This window comes from Mesoplodon bidens (assembly GCF_964165515.1).
Source record: "Mesoplodon bidens genome assembly, chromosome: 2".
NCBI classification, from domain to species: domain Eukaryota; kingdom Metazoa; phylum Chordata; class Mammalia; order Artiodactyla; family Ziphiidae; genus Mesoplodon; species Mesoplodon bidens.
In genome coordinates this window covers 39012279-39032661 of record NC_138177.1, presented here as the reverse complement: position 1 = coordinate 39032661, position 20383 = coordinate 39012279, and the positions used below count along the sequence as shown (strand labels likewise).

General features: G+C 45.7%; 1 protein-coding gene across 3 annotated transcripts in view; it reads right to left on the bottom strand.

Annotated features, from left to right (window-relative positions):
- Positions 1-20383, bottom strand: part of CACNA1E (calcium voltage-gated channel subunit alpha1 E) — a gene marked incomplete at its 3' end in the record, with an annotated part of 302403 nt that overhangs the window by 194544 nt on the left and 87476 nt on the right. For all 3 annotated transcript variants that reach the window (XM_081225453.1, XM_081225454.1, XM_081225455.1), the window contains exons 4-6: positions 13184-13287; positions 11699-11851; positions 10348-10529 (exon numbers count right to left, since the gene is read on the bottom strand). In XM_081225453.1, coding sequence (XP_081081579.1) covers positions 10348-10529; positions 11699-11851; positions 13184-13287 — 439 coding nt within the window. The remainder of the gene's footprint in view (positions 1-10347; positions 10530-11698; positions 11852-13183; positions 13288-20383) is intronic.

Below are 20383 nucleotides of genomic sequence, written 5' to 3'. Positions count from 1 at the left end.
TGTAAGTAATGTAGAATCAATCACTCAAAACATAAGGTGGTTTTGGGGAAGATGAGCACTAAAGCCAGGGGTAGGATGACTGCTGAAGTCTTCAATCAGCTTTGACATCCAGTTTATTTCTGTATTTTGTTTTAGTTTCATAGTACTGAGAAAATCCTGACTCATACAGAAAAGTAATAGTGTGCTCACTTATATCACTGTCTGTGAGCAAACAAGCTCAGGCCTGAATTTTTTAAAAAGACTAACACAGAACTACCAGCCTTCTAATAGTACATTTACACAAAGTTCAAACGAACACAGAGATGGCAAAGGGAGCTTTACTCCAAGGGCTGCACAAATAAGCCAGGGCGATCATGAGCAGTCTCCAAGTATGAAGATTTGGTCTCGAACACACTGATTACGTGTGGCTTTTTAAATTAGTTTTTTTTTCATCATTTTCTACTTCCTCGATTCTAAGATACACCTTTCTTTGCAGACAAAGGTTTTAGAACTAAGGATATACGAATATGTAACATACAGAATGTAGTAGGGGTTCCCCCCCGAAATGCCATTATTAACTTTTTAGTAGAGCTTATAATCAATGGTACGTATCTTGTATTCAAGGAAGTGTGACAGTTAAAATATATATTTTAACTATAAACAAAACGAAAAGACAAACCACGGAATAGGAGAAAATATTTGCAAATGATGCAACTGACAAGAGATTAATTTCCAAAACACACAAACAGCTTACAAACAACCCAGTCAAAAAATGGGTGGAAGACCTAAATAGACTTTTTTTTTTTTTTTTTTTTTTTTGCGGTAGCGGGCCTCTCACTGCTGTGGCCTCTCCCGTTGTGGAGCACAGCTTCCGGACGCACAGGCTCAGCAGCCATGGCTCACGGGCCCAGCCGCTCCGCGGCATGTGGGACCTTCCCAGACCAGGGCACGAACCCATGTCCCCTGCATCGGCAGGCAGACTCTCAACCACTGCGCCACCAGGGAAGCCCAAATTTTGGTTAAAGTAGGACCTTGTAGAAATCCATGTAGTGGGGGAGACGGGCTTTCTGAAGGCTTTCTTTTTTTTTTTTTTTTTTTTTTTTTTCGGTACGCGGGCCTCTCACTGTTGTGGCCTCTCCCGTTGCGGAGCACAGGCTCCGGATGCACAGGCTCAGCGGCCATGGCTCACGGGCCCAGCTGCTCCGCGGCATGTGGGATCCTCCCGGACAGGGGCACGAACCCATGTCCCCGGCATCGGCAGGCGGACGCCCAACCACTGCGCCACCAGGGAATCCCTGAAGGCTTTCTTTTTAGTATGCTCCCACTTCACCCTCCCCGGGCTCAGTTATTACAACCACACGGAACTGTCACTGTCACACTTCACTGTGGCCTAGAATCACAAGGGAGCTTGTTAAAAATACAGATTCCTTCTTCCTAGCTCTGTAGCTGCCAGTTCATTAGACCCAGGAAGAGCCCAGGAATCTGAAATTACATTAATTGTCCCCAGGCAATTCTAAGATGGCCCACACTCTGACGGGCACTGAAAGAAAGTCCTCAATAAATATTTTTCTAGTGAATGATAAACTGAGGGAAAAATGAATAGAGACCTTTTGGCTGCCTAGTGCCAGAGGCTGGCACTGTGCCATCCAGTTTGGCTGGGATTCCGTAAGGATTTGGCCTCCAGAGTGAGCCAGTTGAAAGTACCTGAAACGGCCACTGAGTCACCAACACACCACCCCCAGTTAATTTCTGCCCCTTAGTCCTAAGGCCTGGGGTTGCCTCAGAACAGAGAGATCATAGCCTAAGGCTGCATGACACACCAGGTACCTGAGGCCTCTGGCCACGGATCAGAAATTAAACCGTGTATTAGAGCGGGCTAAAACAAAGGCAAAGAGCCCTGAGCCAGCTTAATGGTTCTGCACAGACGAAAGATCTGGAGACTGGCCTGGTGCGTGCGTGGTGTGAAATTCAGGCACCTGATCAGGAGGCAAACTTCGCATATTTGGAATCAACCCTAAACACGATGACATCTCTGGTTTGACAAGTTATTAAGAAATCAAAATGGATATGAAAGAGTAGGAATAATTTCAGGGTAGAAGCAGCTATGGATGGGAAGGAGAAAGAAAGCAAACCGCGTTGTTTTTTTTTTTTATCCCACGGAGGGAGCCAGGGACTGGAAACTGTGGACCCCGGGCTCCAGCCCAGCGGGCAGGGAGCAAGAAGAAAGGCATTGCAGGGTTTAGACGGAGGACACGTGATTCACATGGAGAACAGGCTGCCAAAAGCAGCAGCAGAAGCTACAAACATAAATGGTGTTTTTTTCCACCTGAAAAGCCGATATCTTTTTTTTAAACATCTTTATTGGAGTATAATTGCTTTACAACTGTGTGTTAGTTTCTGCTTTATAACAAATTGAATCAGCTATACATATACACATGTTCCCATATCTCTTCTCTCTTGTGTCTCCCTCCTTCCCACCCTCCCTATCCCACCCCTCTAGGTGGTCACATAGCACCGAGCTGATCTCCCTGTGCTATGTGGCTGCTTCCCATTAGCTATCTGTTCTACATTTGGTAGTGTATATATGTCCATGCCACTCTCTCACTTCATCCCAGCTTACCCTTACCCTTCCCCGTGTCCTCAAGTCCATTCTCTACGTCTGTGTCTTTATTCCGGTCCTGCCCCCAGGTTCTTTAGAACCATTTTTTTTTTTTTTTTAGATTCCATATATATGTGTTAGCATACGGCATTTGTTTTTCTCTTTCTGACTTACTTCACTCTGTATGACAGACTCTAGGTCCATCCGCCTCAATGTGTTTTTAAAAAGAGACACTCTGGGGCTTCCCTGGTGGCGCATGGTTGAGAGTCCGCCTGCTGATGCAGGGGACACGGGTTCGTGCCCCGGTCCGGGAGGATCCCACATGCCGCGGAGCGGCTGGGCCCGTGAGCCATGGCCGCTGAGCCTGCGCGTCCGGAGCCTGTGCTCCGCAACGGGAGAGGCCACAGCAGTGAGAGGCCCGCGTACCGCAAAAAAAAAAAAAAAAAAAAAAAAAAAGAGAGACGCTCTGAGGAAGAAAACGGGATTACAGAGTACAATGCTAGTGAGGAAGGTGGGCGGGCCTGGTAGGTTTCAGTCCCCCAAAGTTTCCCCAGTCAATGCTCTGAATTGGGCTGACGTGGGGCGAGGTGCCCAGGGGTGAAGCCTGGGAGGGCCCAGGAGGTGTGCCACACCTTCTGTCACAGCTTACTCTGCTCACAGGGACACACACCCCTCACTCACTCACTCTCCCTCTACTGGGGGGCAGGTTCAAGCGCCGAATTAGAATCAGAACAGCTGGTTTTAAAGCTCACTTCCTACTTCTTCTATTTGAGACAGGCTTCTCAAATTCATTCCATAGACTGAATTTGTCCAGGAGATTCCAGAGTAACATTTACTCCCTTTTCACAGTCTCCCCCCGCCTCCTCACCTCTTTCTTCCCTACCCAGCTCAAATTCCACCTCTCTTGATTCTCATTTTATTGTGCTCACCAGTTAGAACTATGCTGGTGAAAGCCAACTCTCCACCTACTTCCTTGCCTGAACCTCAGAGGCCAAATGTGACTACAGGAAAACACAACACATTCACTGGTCTCACTTTCACCCCAGCACCATTAACCCCGAGTGGGTCCTGAATGCTTCCCGGCAATCAGATCCCCACTGCACTTAGTCCCTCACTCAGACTTCCAGCATTTCCCTCCTCCCACCTTCTGCTGATGACCTGACTTTCTATTTCATCGAGACAATAGAAGCAATAGGGGAATTTCTACATGCTTTTGTCACCACGTCTACCCCCATCCCAGCCTCTGCAGGCTCCCTCCTAGGACTATGGATGAACCATGAAGTTGGGCTCCAAACCTGGCCCTCCACCTGTGCTCTGATGGGCTAGGAGCCCACCCCCTCTCACCTGCTTTAGAAGGCTGCTCCACCAACTGTCCTCTCTCTCCAGCAGCAATGATTTTTACCTTGAATGACTCATTCTCGCCAAAAAGCAAATGGTGTTTCTTCTACCTGCCCCACTCTCTCTGCTTCTCTTTCAACAAAACTCAACACGACGGTCTGTATGGCTGTCTCCAAACCTCTCTTAAACCTTCTCCAATCGAGTTTTCGCCCCTCCCACTTTCCCCTCCTGGCCTCTGATGATTAATTCTTAGCCCTTATCTCCCTTGACCCATCTCTAGGCAGCATTTGACTCAGCTGACCACTGTTACTTCCTCCTTCCTGAAGCACTCTCTTCCCTTGGCCTATAGGACACCATGCCCCCCTACTCTCCTTCTCAGTCTTCTTGCTAACTCCTTAACTCACCCACATCTTAACACTGGGACTTAGTTCTGGAACCTCTTCTCTATAGTTAGATATTCCCTTCCTTGATGGTTTATCCAGACTTCAGATTTTAAATACCATTCTATACACAGAAAACTCCCAAATTTATTATCTCCAGCCTAGGCTTCTACCCTGAATTCATTTACCCAGCTCTCTCCTTACACCACCATATCAAATAAGCAATGCAAATTTTTCATTCATGTCCAAACTCAATTCTTTATCTTCCTCCCCATCTACTCAACCTTCATGGGAAAGGGGCAGACTAACTTCCGGTAACCACTATCCCTTTGTGTATTAGACAAGTCACAGGTGAACAGGCACTGGTATCAGATTCCAGGTGTCATCTGTATTACAGAGACCCAGACAACTGCAAGGACACAGGAACAGGCTCGTGCAGACAGGCATGTGGGGGAAAAAACAGCCTATTCCAGAGCATGACTGACCGGTTACAGGAGTCTACAAATTTTACCAACTAGACACCTTATCCTAGGTCAGCTGGTACACCTTATCACTCTGACACCGTAAGATGATGGTAGGTTCCTGGCCCCTATCTGTCAAATGAGCTCTGAGTATGTTCTGTTCCCAGAGCATGTGGAGGAGGTGTTGATGAAAACTAAAGCAGAGATGAGTAGACAACATTCCCTAGTCGCATGGAACTCAGCACCGAACACGTTCTCTGCAGATACTATAAAATCAGAGAAACTTCAGGAAGCTGGAGATGGCAGTTTTCCACCAACCCTCGGATATGGCATTATTCTTTCAACATACATAAGCAAAACAGCAACGAGGCAGAAAGTGAATTCTCTGTTAACCATTTAGCACATATTAACTATGTGTAGCTGGGAGAAGGCAACTTAAAGGAGCGTCACAGGCTGTGTCACAGACCAAAGGACTTCTGAGAGTGAGGAAGACTCTCAGAAAGCATCAGACCACAGGTTGCCTCTTCTTTCCAAAAGCCAGGAAAGAGTATAAAAATCTTCCCCACAGCAGCATAGAGCACCGAGGCAGTCAAAACAGATACAGCTGGCGCACCTGCAAAGCTGAAGAACAGCACGCCTCCAAGAAATGTCCGCATCTGCGTGAGTTATCAACACCAGGTGAGAAGAGAAATAGCTTGATGAAAAATACAGATGAAATGTAGAAATACAGATCAAAACTACCGGACTTGAAGAGCACAGATCGGAGGAACGGCAGACAGCGATTGGGAACCCCTGCAATCTGTATATTATATTCCTGGTACCACAAACAGCAGAGAACATAAAACCAGAATGACAACAGGGAAATCAGACTCAGACCAGAATCGGGAGAAAGCCAGATCTGAGAGCCACACCTCACGCAGGTGAAGAAGGTCAGAGGTTAATAATGGAGCCACAGTAACAACTGTGGAGGGACAGCACTGAGGGAGAAGGTGCTGTCCTGGAGAAGCAACACCTATCCAGATTAGAAGAAATGAAAGGAATTAAACTCGTAAGAAGAGGGGAGAGTCTGCAAATGGAGGAGACCTTTGGAGAGACAGTCAAAACAGGAAGAAGCAGCCAGCAGAACCGTAGACTGCTTTGCATCTTTCTACCACAAGAGGGAGGGAAGCCAAGAATACAGTTGGAGTGTGACCAAGCCGAGTTGAAATTTTGGGAGAGACTAAATTGAGCACAGCACGCAGGACTCCAGGTTGCCCTGACAATGGGAACTCTCCCCCACCCTTACAATCATGCACCCTCATGAGAAAAGCTACATGCAAATGAAGTCAACGGTAATCAATGGCAGAGCCATACAAGGTCACAGGAGGCATTTAGGAAGGGTCTGTGCAGCAGAAAAGGGATGCAAGCACCAGGGAAGCATTTAAGTTACATAGAAAAAGGTTAAACTGAGTCCACATGTTTGAGAGAGCTTCTGCGTACAGTGTAAACCTGAAGGTTCTCCTAATGGTTTGGTTATAACTGGCGCCAATAAATCTTAACGTATTTGTTGTAACCACTGAATAGAAGAGGCATTGGATGAGGAAATAGGGACTCCCTTTACTTTGTGGTCTTTGTGAAGAAATACAGTGGCTGGGTGAATTGGGCCTTCCAGGAATAGTGGTAGGAAAGGGAAATCAACACAGTTATATCTGCGTCTTATTAGCAGTGGTAATAATAAAAGGCATAGTGGGTAATTTTTCTCTATGTAGAAACATACATATATACATGCATCTATTTAGAGTACTCAGGTGACTAGTTGTTCATAGTTAATTCAGTGATGTGTAACCAGTTCTAATATATATGTAAAGTTTTGTCATTACAAAATCTTAAGTTAAAATTAAGAGAAGAAAAATAAATACTCAGGTATCATTGACATGGGCTTTCAGAATCTGCACGTTTTCAACCAAGATCCTAGGCATCTCTAATCTCATACTTTCAATGGGCATAAGCGGGAGAGGGGTGGTAGGTGAATTAGTCTGTACTATTTGTTTAAAAAAATTTTTTTAAATTTATTTTTGGCCGTGTTGGGTCTTCGTTGCTGCGTGCAGGCTTGCTCTAGTTGAGGTGAGCGGGGGCTACTCTTCGTTGAGGTGCGCAGGCTTCTCATTGCAGTGGAGCATGAGCTCTAGGTGCGCGGGCTTCAGTAGTTGCAGCACACGGGCTCAGTAGCTGTGGCACATGGGCTCTAGAGCGCAGGCTCAGTAGTTGTGGCGCACGGGCTTAGTTGCTCCGCAGCATGTGGGATCTTCCCGGACCAGAGCTCGAACCCATGTCCCCTGCATTGGCAGGCGGATTCTTAACCACTGCACTACCAGGGAAGCCCAGTCTGTACTATTTAAATTGTTATTTTCCCCCATCCTGGATCCTCTTTCCTGTCCAAGCTAAATGGTTGAATTTGGATAAATTAAAAGTGTTTATAACAAGACAACAGGTTATGCTAAGCCCCATATCACCAATCCAAAACTTCATTTCAGTGTCAGCCTCTCCCACAAATGGGCTCTTAAACCAGTCAATCAGGAATCACCTGTTCAGCACTAGTGACCAGGAGAGTCATCTGCACCAGCATCTTCCTGATAAAACCCTGGCACACCCCAAAGGAAAGTGACCTTGCCACAACTAATCCACTTTTTACTAACTTCCTGGTCCAGCGCCCTTCTGCCTATAAAAGTCTTTCGTTTTTTGTACAGCTCTTCAGAGCTCCTTTCCAGCTGCTAGATGGGATGCTGTCCAATTCATGAATGGTTGAATAAAGTCAATAACATCTTTGAAATTCACTCAGTTGAATTTTGGTTTCTTTAACAAAAGCTTGTATGATGTGACTCCACCATATATTGCAAGCCCTACGCCCACCAGACTGAAGAGTCCACAGCTCTGAACCTTCCTCTAGTAGCAGAAAACCCTAACTCCAGGAGGTGCATCCAGCTCCTGCAAGAGAGCTCTGCCTGGGCCATGCTTTACACCCCAGTTTCCTGCTCAAAGGAAGCCCAGACTTTGATGGCTCCTTCTCTTCCTAAGGAGCCAGACTTTGTCTGTGTTCCACTGGCTGAAAATCGGATGCCTTTTTCATCCAACTTCTCCTGAATCCAGGGGTAGTTATCCATCTAACTACGACCATCACTTCTGCCTGTGGACTCTTGGCTCCATGCCCTCCCCCTTGATCCAATGCTTTGGAAAGTGATGTCATCTCAAAGTGGGCATGAGTTCATTCTGCCCCATAAGCAGCCACTTTTTGGAAATCAGCCGAACAGCTCATTGAGTTCCCTCAAGTCTGGATCCAGGCACAGGGATAGCAGGAGGCCTTCAGTAAACTGAAGTTCAATGACTAATGTCATTGTCAGAGGTACTGTGAGTCTGTGGCCCTGGGAGCCCCTGCAATCAAAGGTTTCAGAGAATCTGCAGCTTGACCTCTTCTCCCTGCTTCCTCGGTAGAGCACACCTAGAGAGGCGAGCAAGTTCACTGTCTCTGTGTGACCTCCATACCTATGTTGGATAGATAACCTGAGAGAGACTGGAATTCAAAGAGAGTACCAGGAGAGCAGGGATCATGGCAATTTTTTCTCCGTTTCCCCAGTGCCTAGCACACTGCTTGACACATCACGGATGCTCACTAATATATGTTGAACGAATGGATGAATGAACAAAGGAACTAATGTAAGTGATGACTGATGCCTGTTTATCTCAGTACCTTCTGAGCCTTGGCTCCGGAGGACCAACAGATCTCGCCTTTATCTTCAAATGCAACACTTCTCCCTTCAGGCTTTCAGTGCATTTATCACATCACTTAGGTGAGTCTACACATATAATTGAAATACACCCCTCCCAAAGCCCCACAAATGACACCAGCCGCTGTGGGGCCAGTGCTGTCATTTCCAGAGATGCCTGGTTAATGAGAGTGACACGGCTTCAAGACACCCTTCACATTTCAAATGAGGAGCAACTGGACTCATCAACCTTGCCTCCCTTCCTGCCACCCCACAACTGGTGAGAATCTCAGAGTGTCCTCAAGGGTTTTCTAGGTCACACATAACCCCTGGGCTTTCTGGGCATATGCTGGTCCTTGGGACTTCTTCACTGCCCTGCAGAGCTTCGGCATAATAGCCTGTGGCTCTTTTCTGCAAAGCTCTACCTGCCTGGGAGCTTGGGAATGGGTCCAGGTTAGTGATGGACATTTACTAGGTGCCTACTTGTACGGGCTTCATGCAGACCCTGGCTCTTCCTCCACGACAATCTGGTTGCGTCTCTCCTGAGACAGCATTTCCTTTCCTTCCAGTATAGATTATGTCCAGAAGTCCTTCTAAAGGGGGCTTTTTGTAAGCCACCCCATGTTCCACCCATTATTTATACAGACGGAATCAGGTTAGAAGGAAAGGTAAAGGTAGACTGTGGGAGGGCAAGTAAGATGGATGATTGCTCCAAAGGGATCTGCCTTGGGGTGGGCTGGCTGTATGCATGGGAGGGTACAGACCTTTATGAGCACCTGTTTACAAAGACAATTTGCCCAAATTGCTTTGCCCCCACCTTGGCCTCCTATGCATCAAAGCACACACCTCCCCACCCTTTCATTTTAGAACTCAGACTCTGCACCATGCCTTTCATAACTTGTTGAGATCAGACTCTGGGAGGTGGAAGACACTTCAGTGGTCACCCTAACATCCCACACAGACAGTTAGATAGCCTTGTCTTGTACACCAACTCAGAACTTTCCCAACAGGCCTGATCACATGAATCACCAGGGGCACGTGTAAAAAATGTAGCTCAGCTCACCGACTATTCAAAGCCACATGAAATCAAAATCTCCAAGGGCCTGTGAATCAGAATTTTCAACAAGCATCCCTAGTGAGTCTTACAATTAAGCGTGTTACTTATGTGCATGTAATGCAATGGTTCTTGAGGGAAGCTACATATTAGAATCAGCTAGGAAGCTTTAAAAACAAAAATCGATGACAGGTCTTTACGCCTAGCTATTCCTACTTAAGTTGTCTGGAGTACAGCCCAGGCGGTGTGAATTTTTCAAGCTCCCTCCCAGCTGATTCTAGTTGCGGCCACGGGTGGGAACTACTGGAATACCTTCCCAGACCAGTGGTAAGCTCTTTGAAGACAGCAACCAACAAATCTATACCTCTTGGTGCCCCTCACTGAATCCCAGCACCATGTCGAACCAGTCGCAGAACAAAACGGCTGAGGTGATCTGATTTAACTAGAAGTTCACCCATCAAATATGGCATGTAATTTCCTAACTATATTAGGAAGCTGTGTACTTAGCAAGAGGCCAAAAAACAGAGGCAAATAAACTGCTAAGTATAGATTACATCCAGAAGTCCTTCTAAAGGGGGCTTTTTGTAAGCTACTCCATGTTCCACCCATTATTTATACAGACAGAATCAGGTTAGAAGGAACAGTAAAGGTAGCCTGTGGGAGGGCAACCATGGTTGAGTCTACACACACACACACACAGCCCTCCCTTTTCCCAGACTAACTAGCCCAAACCATGCCAGAAGCCCCATTCCATGATCCTTCCCTCCTGCTCCAGCCCCTCGCCAGCTCTACTCACATTGTACAGCACGGTGGTCCACCCTTCCATGGTGATGCACTGGAAGACAGTCAGCACGGCAAAGAGGATGTTATCAAACTGGGTGATCCCATCATTGGGGCCGATCCAGTCCCGGCATTCATAACCAGCTGGGCAGCCCTGCACACCACATGGGTGAGGGGGGTCAAATCCTTCTAGAATACCTGCAGACACATTTGGAGGGTGGGGGATAAAGCACACGATGCTTAGCATGAGCTGGAAATGATCCCAGGAGGCCATAAGCATGCAATTCTATTTCCCACAGAAAGGTTTGTCCTTCTTTGTCTCCGGCTCCTACCCTTCTCTGGCATCTCTACACCTCACAGCTCACATACCATGTGTTCAACCCAATGTTTCCCAACCTCCTGTGAAAATGAAGCCTCATCCACATGCCCCTCCCCACCCCCTCTTTCCTCAGGTCACATCTTCTACCTTTTCCTGAGTCCCACGGGAATTTACAGGACTGGGTCACCCAGAAAGGTCTGAGCTGAAGGCAGAATCCTACTGATTTTCTAACTTCAGACTCCAGGATAGACTCTTAGTTCTTTCTGGGTTCCTTGGGAACAATTATAAACTACAGTCCCTTCCGTGGATCTTAACTCCTTGTTTTTATGGCCTAAATTCCTCATCTTAAATAAGACAAAAATAAAAAATAAAAATCCAACATGAAAGGTGTCCTTTTGAAGATTCTTTTCATAAAAACATGGTACCTAATTGGGCTCCTTCAAGCTCTCCCCTGCCCCCTTTCCTTCTAAAGCACTCTACTGAACTTGAAAAGAACAAAGAAGATACAGGGAGACAAGAATGCCAGATCTGTGTACCCTGCTAATCTCCCAAGTACCCCTGCCAAGTCATGCTCAGAACTCCCTCAGTTCTTCCACACTATGTGTGGGTCATAGCAGAGAGAGGGAAGGTCATGAGCTTGAGCATGGATGGAAAATGTCCCCAAGATCTGGAGGGCCCCAGATCTGACTCCAGACTCCTGGTCTCTCTGGCTGTGGGCCAAAGAGGCCATACACAAAGGGTAATTCTTCAGGCAGAAGGTTTTTGACATGCATTCTGATAGCCTCCTACCAAGGGATGGGGCAGCTGAGACCTTCTATTGAAATAAACTATAAACCTAAGAGGTTATTCGCTTTGCAATATCAATGCACAATGGGGATCTTTAGGCTGGTTGTGCCTCATAAAGCTGCTGACTAGGAAGTCTCTGATTCTAATTCTAGGGTTGGGATAGGACATACTTTTCCAACCAGCCTCCAAATGCCCTGAAATTACCCCAATGACCAGAGGAGACAGGAAGGAAGAAGCAGAAGTCAGAAAATAGTGACCCTACCTGAATTGTTCATGAAGCAAGCTCGGTGCAACTTCCCACTGTAGAACTCCAAGCCAATGATAGCAAACATCAGGATGGCAAAGAAGAGCAGAAGGCCAATCTGCAGAAGAGGCACCATGGCCTTCATGATGGACTTCAACACAATCTGCAGGCCTAGAAGGAAAGAAAGAGAATGATAAATGGAACCCTCGCTTAGCACCACCTGATACGGCAGGCTGGCTTCTTCCTGGGAGAAGAGGGGCAAGTCTTTGAGGGAAAAGAACCGTTGATCCTGAAATGATAAAGCAATTCACAAAGGGATAACCAGGATAAGTCAAGCCTGCCATCACCTCCTCCCTTAGGGATCATTCCCTACCTCTTCTTCACCATTCCCTGATCATTTACATGCCTATCACCCTTCCCTTATTCACTGCACCCATGCTGTCTTCTGGATTCCTCTTATAGATGAAACTTATTAGAATATGCTTCTTTCCTAAAGGGAATTAGGTCCAGCCCTGCTAGGCTATAAGTCTGTAAGAACAAGGAAAAAGTTCATCTTCCCCACAACTCTATCTCAGACCCAGCTCTCCCACCCACTATTGGGGAAGCAGAATTAGTACAACCACTGTTCATGAAGCACCATATCCTTTGACCCAGAAATTGTCCTTCCAGGATTCTAGCCTAAGAAAATAATCAGAGATTTGAATAATCTTTAAGTAAAAAGATGTTTGTTGCAGCACTATTTCTAGTTAGAAAAAGAAAACTGGAAATAACCTAAATGAATAGCAACACAGAAATGACTACCCAAGTCAGGGACCGTATAAGACAGATTATAATACAGATTTCAAAATCATATTTCTGAAGATTTTTTTTTTTTTTTTTTTTTTTGCGGTATGCGGGCCTCTCACTGCTGTGGCCTCTCCCGTTGTGGAGCACAGGCTCTGGACGTGCAGGCTCAGTGGCCATGGCTCACGGGCCTAGCCGCTCCGCGGCACGTGGGATCTTCCTGGACCGGGACACGAACCCGTGTCCCCTGCATCGGCAGGCGGACTCTCAACCACTGCGCCACCAGGGAAGCCCTGAAGAATTTTTAATGTCAGGAAAATCAAATGCTTATGATGGGATCCAATACCAAAATTACAGCATGATCCCAATCACATTAAAATGCACAGGAAAAAATGAATGAAAAAATACGCTAAAATGTTAACAAAAGTTATTTCTGAATGATAGGATAATGGGTGCTCTTCATTTTCATTTTGTATTGTTTCCTTTACTTTCCCAATTTTTTACAAAGATCTTTCATTATCTTTTAAATATGAAAAAAATCTGCTAAATTTTAAAGTGGAAAGTGATGCCAGATTGCTGCAGGAACTCTATTTATTACTGCAGGGGCTTCTTCTCAGGAGAAATTATTTCTTGTTTATCCCTAATTCTCTTCGACCCTGGATCTGGTTGAGGACATATCAGTAAAGCTATCAGCAGAGGAGAGAGAAGAAAGGTGCTCACTGGGTATCCCCGACACGAGCTTCAGGGGCCTTAGGACACGCACAGCCCGGAGCGTCCTCAGGTCCACATGTGTGTTGAAGTGGGTTCCCGCAGTGGCCAGGATGCTGCAGATGGAGACATAGAAGGTCAAGGTTACCACAGTTTGCCTTTCTCCTGTTGTTCCATGGGGGAAGCTGAGTTAAAGAAGGATCATCAGCCTGGAAAGCACACAGAGCTGATGCCAGCTGCGTGTGGGCGCACCTGAGCTTGGGTGAATCACCAGTGATTCCGAGTGGAATTAAATTTAGCCGCATCTGGATTTCACTTCGAAAAGGAGGAAAACTGATCATCACATTGGAATCCTAGCTCCAAATCATTAGTAAAACACAAGGTCCCCAGCATCTCTCATTCCTGCCCCGAAACCGTGTCCCCTACCCTCCTCTTTGCCCCTTGCCAATTTCCTTCCCCTCTTTCCAACCTACCAAGGGCCTCACATATTTTATTTTAAATTTTTCTTAGATTCTCCTGTCTCCTATCGCCTTCAGGAAATTTCTCTGGATTAACTGCAGTAAAGGAGTAACTCACTCTTCTTTACCTTGACGCTTAGAATTTTTACCAAACAAAATCAATCACTCTGATGCTTATACTTAGGGAATAACGTCACTGGTCCCCATGCAGTATTTTTATAATCGCCCCAAATCACTGTGTGACCTGGATTTGGTTTCTCTGTTTCCACTTTTCTACTTCCACAGCCATACCCAGGAACACACACACACACACACACACCAAAAATCCATAACAATCCTATTAGATGGTGTACACCAAGTACCTTGTCTTGAGGAGACAATTTATTTCATATAATCCCATGACACTGCAGGTACTTTGGAGAGACAAAGACACTTAAGTATTTATGACAGGTACAGCAGAAGACTAACAGTCAGAAGAACTGGGTTTCAGTCCTGACTCATGTACTTGTGAACTGGGTGCCTTGAGGCTAGTCAACCTCTATGAGCCACACTACCCTTATCTACCAACTGGGGGGGTACCATGGCCTAGTTACAAAAATAAAACGACATGGAATTGAATGTTATGAGTGTTCTGTAAACTATCATGTGTAAAACAGACATTATATCTAACACAAATGTTAATAATACTGCCTTTACAACTTTGTCTAGTTTTAGTCTTCTTTCTGTAAGGTACTGCTTTTTCTTCCCTACAACCTCCAGGACAATTTCAGCTACGTGAAACTACTGGGGAATGACTCATTCCGAAAACTGAGTTTTCTATATGGTCAAAGGGTGGCAAGAATGATTTATTTCATTTAATTATTTTAAGGGGCTTTGGAGGACTGGGGAGAGGTTGGTTCAGCTGAGGGTAAAAAGGGCCTGGACACATCTCATGGCTGGCCCCGCGAGGCCCCTGCACCATATTTTTGCTTCTCTCTGACGTTAGCTTTACTTTTCTTCTCTTTCCCATGTCATCAATCCTGTTTCTCTGACATTTGACATTCCAGATACCTTGAAGTCCCTTTAATACGTGAACGAAACGTTTATGCTCTATTATCTCTAGAAAGCAGATACAGGATCAACAGAGACAAATTACGCAGATCCAGATTATAATCACGAGCAGTAACTTTGATACAAGCAGTGCTGGCCAACAGCCAAGTGGGCTGCTTTACATGGTAGTGACTTCCCGACATTCAAAGTATTCAAGGACAGACAGAAGAACTCTCTTTTACGAAGATAAGAGGGTTCCAACATTGGGTTGAAGGTTATTTAAATGACCAATAGAGATTTCTTTCAACTTTAAGATTCTATAATTCTATATGGATCCAATCTCAAAATCAGAACCAGAAAGAAAGTTTAGTCTCATAAAGCATCTCAGGAGCTAGGTTTTCTTTGTCTCTCCCAACCCAAACTTCCATCCTCTCATCTTAAAAGGAGGGAATTTAGGAGACACTGCTTTTGACTCTATCTTCCAAGGCCAAAGAGTAACATTAGGGAGGGGAGTGATGTAATTTCTAGTAAGTAGGAAAAAACTGAAGAGAAGAGAGAACAAGGAGAAACATGGAAAATAGGAGTGAAAAACAGGACAGAAATAGAAAAAAAACAAAGAAAGAGAGAAAGAGAAGTTTCAAGGATAGGTATAGTGATAGAGAAGCAGAACCCCAGGAAAATGGTGTCATTGCTCCCCTGATTCTGCTAACAAGGGAAGGAGCACTGTACTCTCAGTCTTCAGAGGGGCATGCATGGAGGCTGCTTTCCCTCTGGTTCGCTGTCTTACAAACACAGTGGATAGAATCTGCCCCGTTCAGAAACCAGAGTTCTGTTTCCTAGGATACCCAGATACATGTGAGATGCTCTTTCATATCATAAGAAGGGCTGTTGAAAATGAAAATCTCCTCCCCAGCCCAGAGATGAACAAGGTACATTTCAGAACACGGAGGTAGGAGGCCAAGGACGACATTAAAGGGCAAGAAGGCACAGGTGTAGAGAGAAAAAAAAAAAAAAACAGTAGAGGGAAAGGAGAATGAGAGGATGGGAAGTGAGCAAAGGAAATGTGGAGATGAAAGCAAGAAGGGAAATAAGAAGAAATGAAAGCTGGTGGAGAAGCAAATGTCAGAGAAACAGGGATGATGACATGGGAAAGAGAAGAAAAGTAAAATTAATGTCAGAGAAGCAAAAATATGGTGCAGGGGCCTCGCGGGGCCAGCCACGAGATGTGTCCAGGCCGTTTTTACCCTCAGCTGAACCAACCTCTCCCCAGTCCTCCAAAGCCCCATCACACTTCAGGCAGGGCTGTGCGCCTGTGGCCCTGCGCTCCCCTGGCCCTCAGAATTTTCTTCCCTTTCATCCAGTGCAGGAAGGCTGTCAACTGAACCTCTGGCTGCCGTACATTGGCCACTGGCTGACTGCTAGTATTCAAATCGTCTTTGAGGGCAGGAATCACAGTGTGGCTCCCCGATCCACCTGTCAGAAACAGGAGCAATGGGATCCTTAGAGGAAAAGATAATTATGGAAAAGGGCCCTATTCTGAGCTCCCATAAAATTCTGTGCCCACCGCCATCACTGCCCTTACCACATCCCAAAGGAAGTCTCTGTGTTCTCATCTGTCTGCCCTCTGAGATCCAGAGCAGCTCACCTGGAGACACTGTCTTCCTCATCTCGACAGGCCCCACACCTAGCCCAGGGTCTGGCAAGTAAAAGGTGCTCAATAAATGCTCGAAACTGCACTGATAAAAGTAATAAATGTGTTGATGCAGAGACCAAATGGACAGACATACTGCAGAAACCCTAGAACTTATCAATGAAAAGATTAGGATAGCACGGCTGATTTGCTACCCAAACACGCGCCTGTGTGAGCATACAGGAGTGCACTGGAAATCTGGCCTCGAGCACTGTAGGGTCTAATGAGGATCTCCTGATGTACTGCTAAGACTCCTGCTCTCAAACAGATCCCACAGGACAGGATCTGCCTAGCCCTCAGTGGGAGAGTTAGGGAGGGAGGAAGGAGGAAGACTCAAAATTCAGAGACTTGCCTCCTAGCAAAACCCAAGTACTGAAGAGTACCCAACTCAGCACAACTCCAAGCCTTGTCCGGAGCAGGCCTGCGCGAGAGGCTCTGGGAAAGTAAACCAGAGGAAAAGACCCTGGCCCTCAGTCTAGTGGAAGGAGACAGACACGGAAATGAAATGATCATAATTCACCGTGAAGAGTGTCAGAACAGAGGTGTTTACAAAGTGCTGTGAGAATGGGAAACACTGCAGTGGACAAATACAGAGCTTACTATCTGCTAGCGTTTTCTAATATGTTATCTCATTAAATCCTCCCAAATATCCTGATATTACTATCGACTCCACTTCATAGGGGAGGCAACTGAAGGTCAAAACAAAATTAAATTTCTAATAAATGGCAAGAAGAGGCATTAAAGTTAGTTCTCCTGTGAGATCAAAACCAATCGTTTCCCTCTCTGCCATGATGCCGGGCAGCGTCTTCTCGGTCCCAGGCAGCTCCACTGTTCCTTAGTCCAGTGAGTTGCTAAAAACACCAAGGCTGCAGAGTGTGGTCGCCAAACAAGCCAGGGAACTTGGCTTCCTTCATTCCAAGGCCACACACTGCTAACTCCTACAGACTTGACATCAGTCACTCTCAGGACCAGCAGGGTGTGAGGCTCCTCGCACCCCAGGTGCTGACCGCCACAGTACCTACATATACACACAGGAAGGGACAAGTGCACCACAAGGTCAGAGCGAGGCCACTGAGGAGGAGTTCAGGTCTGAGTTAATAAAAGCTAAGCTCTCCGCCGTCCCAAGAGGGCATACGCATGTGCTCTTCAGCAGTGAAGGCTGTGTTCTCCATTCCTTTTGTCACCATGAGCACAGAGCCTGGTGGAGAGGTCTGGACACAGAGGGGGGGTCTTCATTACTACTTTATCCCCCATGCAGAGGACAATTGGACAGCAAACAAACTTCTCACCAGCGCCAACACAGAGACTGTGTTCTATAGGCTGTGAATGTTCAAAAAGTGTTTCCTGATGGATGTCAGGGCTCAGCCCTGCCTCTATCGTTTTTGCTTGTAGGTGTCAGCAGGTAAGAAGAGAATGGAGGCCGATAGGATTCTGAGGGTGTGGCCTGACCATCACACAGTGGCACAGCACAGCAGACGATGGGAGCAATGCTCTGGGCAATGATAACCAAGGGTCTCTTCCCAAGTCGTCACTCAAAGAATCCTTCAATGCTGTATTCCTTTTGACCTTGGGGTTCTGCCGTAACCTCCTTGTCGATCCAGATCTAACAGTCTCTTTGCACACATGTATTTCACTATACACTCCCATGGCTGAAGGTGCCTGGAAGCACTGTACAAATATTATACTAAAAATGATTCGTTGCTTATCTGAAATTCAAACGTAACTAGGCATCTCATATTCTAATTTGCTAAATCTGGCAACTCTACTTCAGTGGTGACCAGAAATGACCAAGTAAAGAGCCTCCCTCTCAGTGGTTGCCCCAGCCCTAAATGAACATTCAAGTTGTCTTCTGAGAAAGAGACACAAGCCCAGGACTGTTAGCATCAGGCCTAGAATTCCCTCCTGAGCTCCAGAAATCACCTGTTTTGTCTCTGACCATATAAATCCCCAGGGAGAACCTCATTAGCATTTGAAAGCCAAGTTGTTGATATCTGTGCAAAAAGACTGATTAACAGTAGCAAAAGGTGTTAGGTATTTATCCAGCCCATGTTATGAGACCCAGAGGAGGCAGGAAGAAACCTAATTCAAGTTGGATTCTAACCCAGAGTTGAGTCAGGATATCATTTCCTTGGGTAGTCAACAGAAATGAGTTGCTGTGTTCACTTAAAACTGTTCCCTGGGAGGTTGACTTCTTCATCTCTTTTACTATTTTATCTCCAATGAGGTACCAAAGTCCATCATATCTTTCCTCTACTGCATCTCTTAGATTTACCTGTTACTCTCCAGCCTCGCTCTTGCCTGGAATGCCCTTCTTATGCCATCTCTCACCTGCCTCAATAATATGATCCAGACTTCAGGGCCCAGATGAAATCCTGCCTGTCCTTGAAAAAAGGTCCACAATCAAGAGAGACTTGAACTAGGATTCTGAGAAAGTAGTTGATCCCATGCTCTCCAGTCATACTGGCTGGTTTTAATACCAGTTCCATCACTCACACTAGCTGTCCGGCCTTATGCAATTGTCTCTCTGAGCTATAGTTTTCTTATCTGTAAAATGGGGACAGTGCTTCCCTAAGAGGGTTGATGTTGTTTAAAAGAGGTTGCTTGTAAAGTTCTTCACACAGCGCTGATTTACCAGGTAGGGTTCCTGGCTGAAAATGACAGAAACTAATTTTAGCCTTCTTAAGCAAACAAACCAAAAAAAAAAAGTATATTGAGAAGATATCAGGATCTCACAGAACTGAAGGTATATTGGAAGACCAGGCTGGGAAAACAGAAAAGCAGGAATCTTCATGTAGTTGGCTGAATAATGCTCCCTAAAGTTACCCAGGTCCTAATCCCTGGAACCTGTGAATGTTACCTAATATGGCAAAAAGAGGTTTTGCAGATGTGATTAAGGATTTTGAGATGGGGAAATTACTCTGGATTATCTAAGTAGGCCCTAAAAGCAATCATAAGTGCCCTTATAGGAGGGAGGCACGGGAAGACTTGACTAGAAAGAAGGCAATATGGTGAGTGAAGTAAGATGCCATGCTGCTGGCTTTGACAGATGGAAGAAGGGCCCAACAGTCAAAGAGCACAAGACATACAGCTCTAGAAGCTCAGAAAGACAAAGGAATGAATTCTCTCCTAAAGCCTCTGGTGGGAGCACAGCCCTGCTGACACCTTGATTTTGGCCCAGTAAAATGGATTTTGGATTTCTGACCTCTGGAACTGTAAGAAAATTAATTTTCCTTAAGCCACCAAGTTTGCAGTAATCTGTTACAGCAGCAATAGGAAACTAATACACTTGGCAAAGGTCAGAGAATCCAGGACATCTGATTCTTAGGCCACTGTGGATATTCTTAGGAACATATCTGCCAATGAAAACTAATGTCAGAATGTCACTAGCTTAAAAGTCATGTGGAAAAAGCAATGTGGTTGAGCTTAAGTCACATGTCCCCTTATACCTCATCTGGCTGCACTGGGACAGTCCTCCACCACTTCCAAGGAGAGCAAGACCCCTAGCAAGAGCACAAACAATAAAAGATTCTCCCAAAAGGGAGATCAGGGACCATGGAGGAAGCTGGATGTAGGATAACTAAAAAAAACAACAATGTCTATTAAGTAATAAATAGGTGTTGTGGAGGAAAAGGAGAAAGAATATATTTGTTTTCTTATCTATAAAATGAGGTGGTCAGATAGAGAGCCCTCTTGGACCCCTTCACGCTGTCAAACTGTGAGTCAAAGCCTACCCACATGGTGCTACACCCCTGCAGCTCACACCAATCTCCCCTTTCTTTGACTATCCAGAGGGCTGCACAACATTTAACACTTGATTGCATACTGTTCTTGCATCTTAGAACAAAAGTCTGATCATCAATGATAATTAGCTGGATCCTGATAACTCAGTTCAAAGCCAGCTCCTTGATAGCAGGAACTGCTTTTCACGTTTCCATCTACCATGGCCCCTTCCCTAACAATATGCAACAGTGGTGTCCAAGAAATACCCTTGACTCAGGGATAAATGAGTACTAATACATCCCCCCATTGAGACGG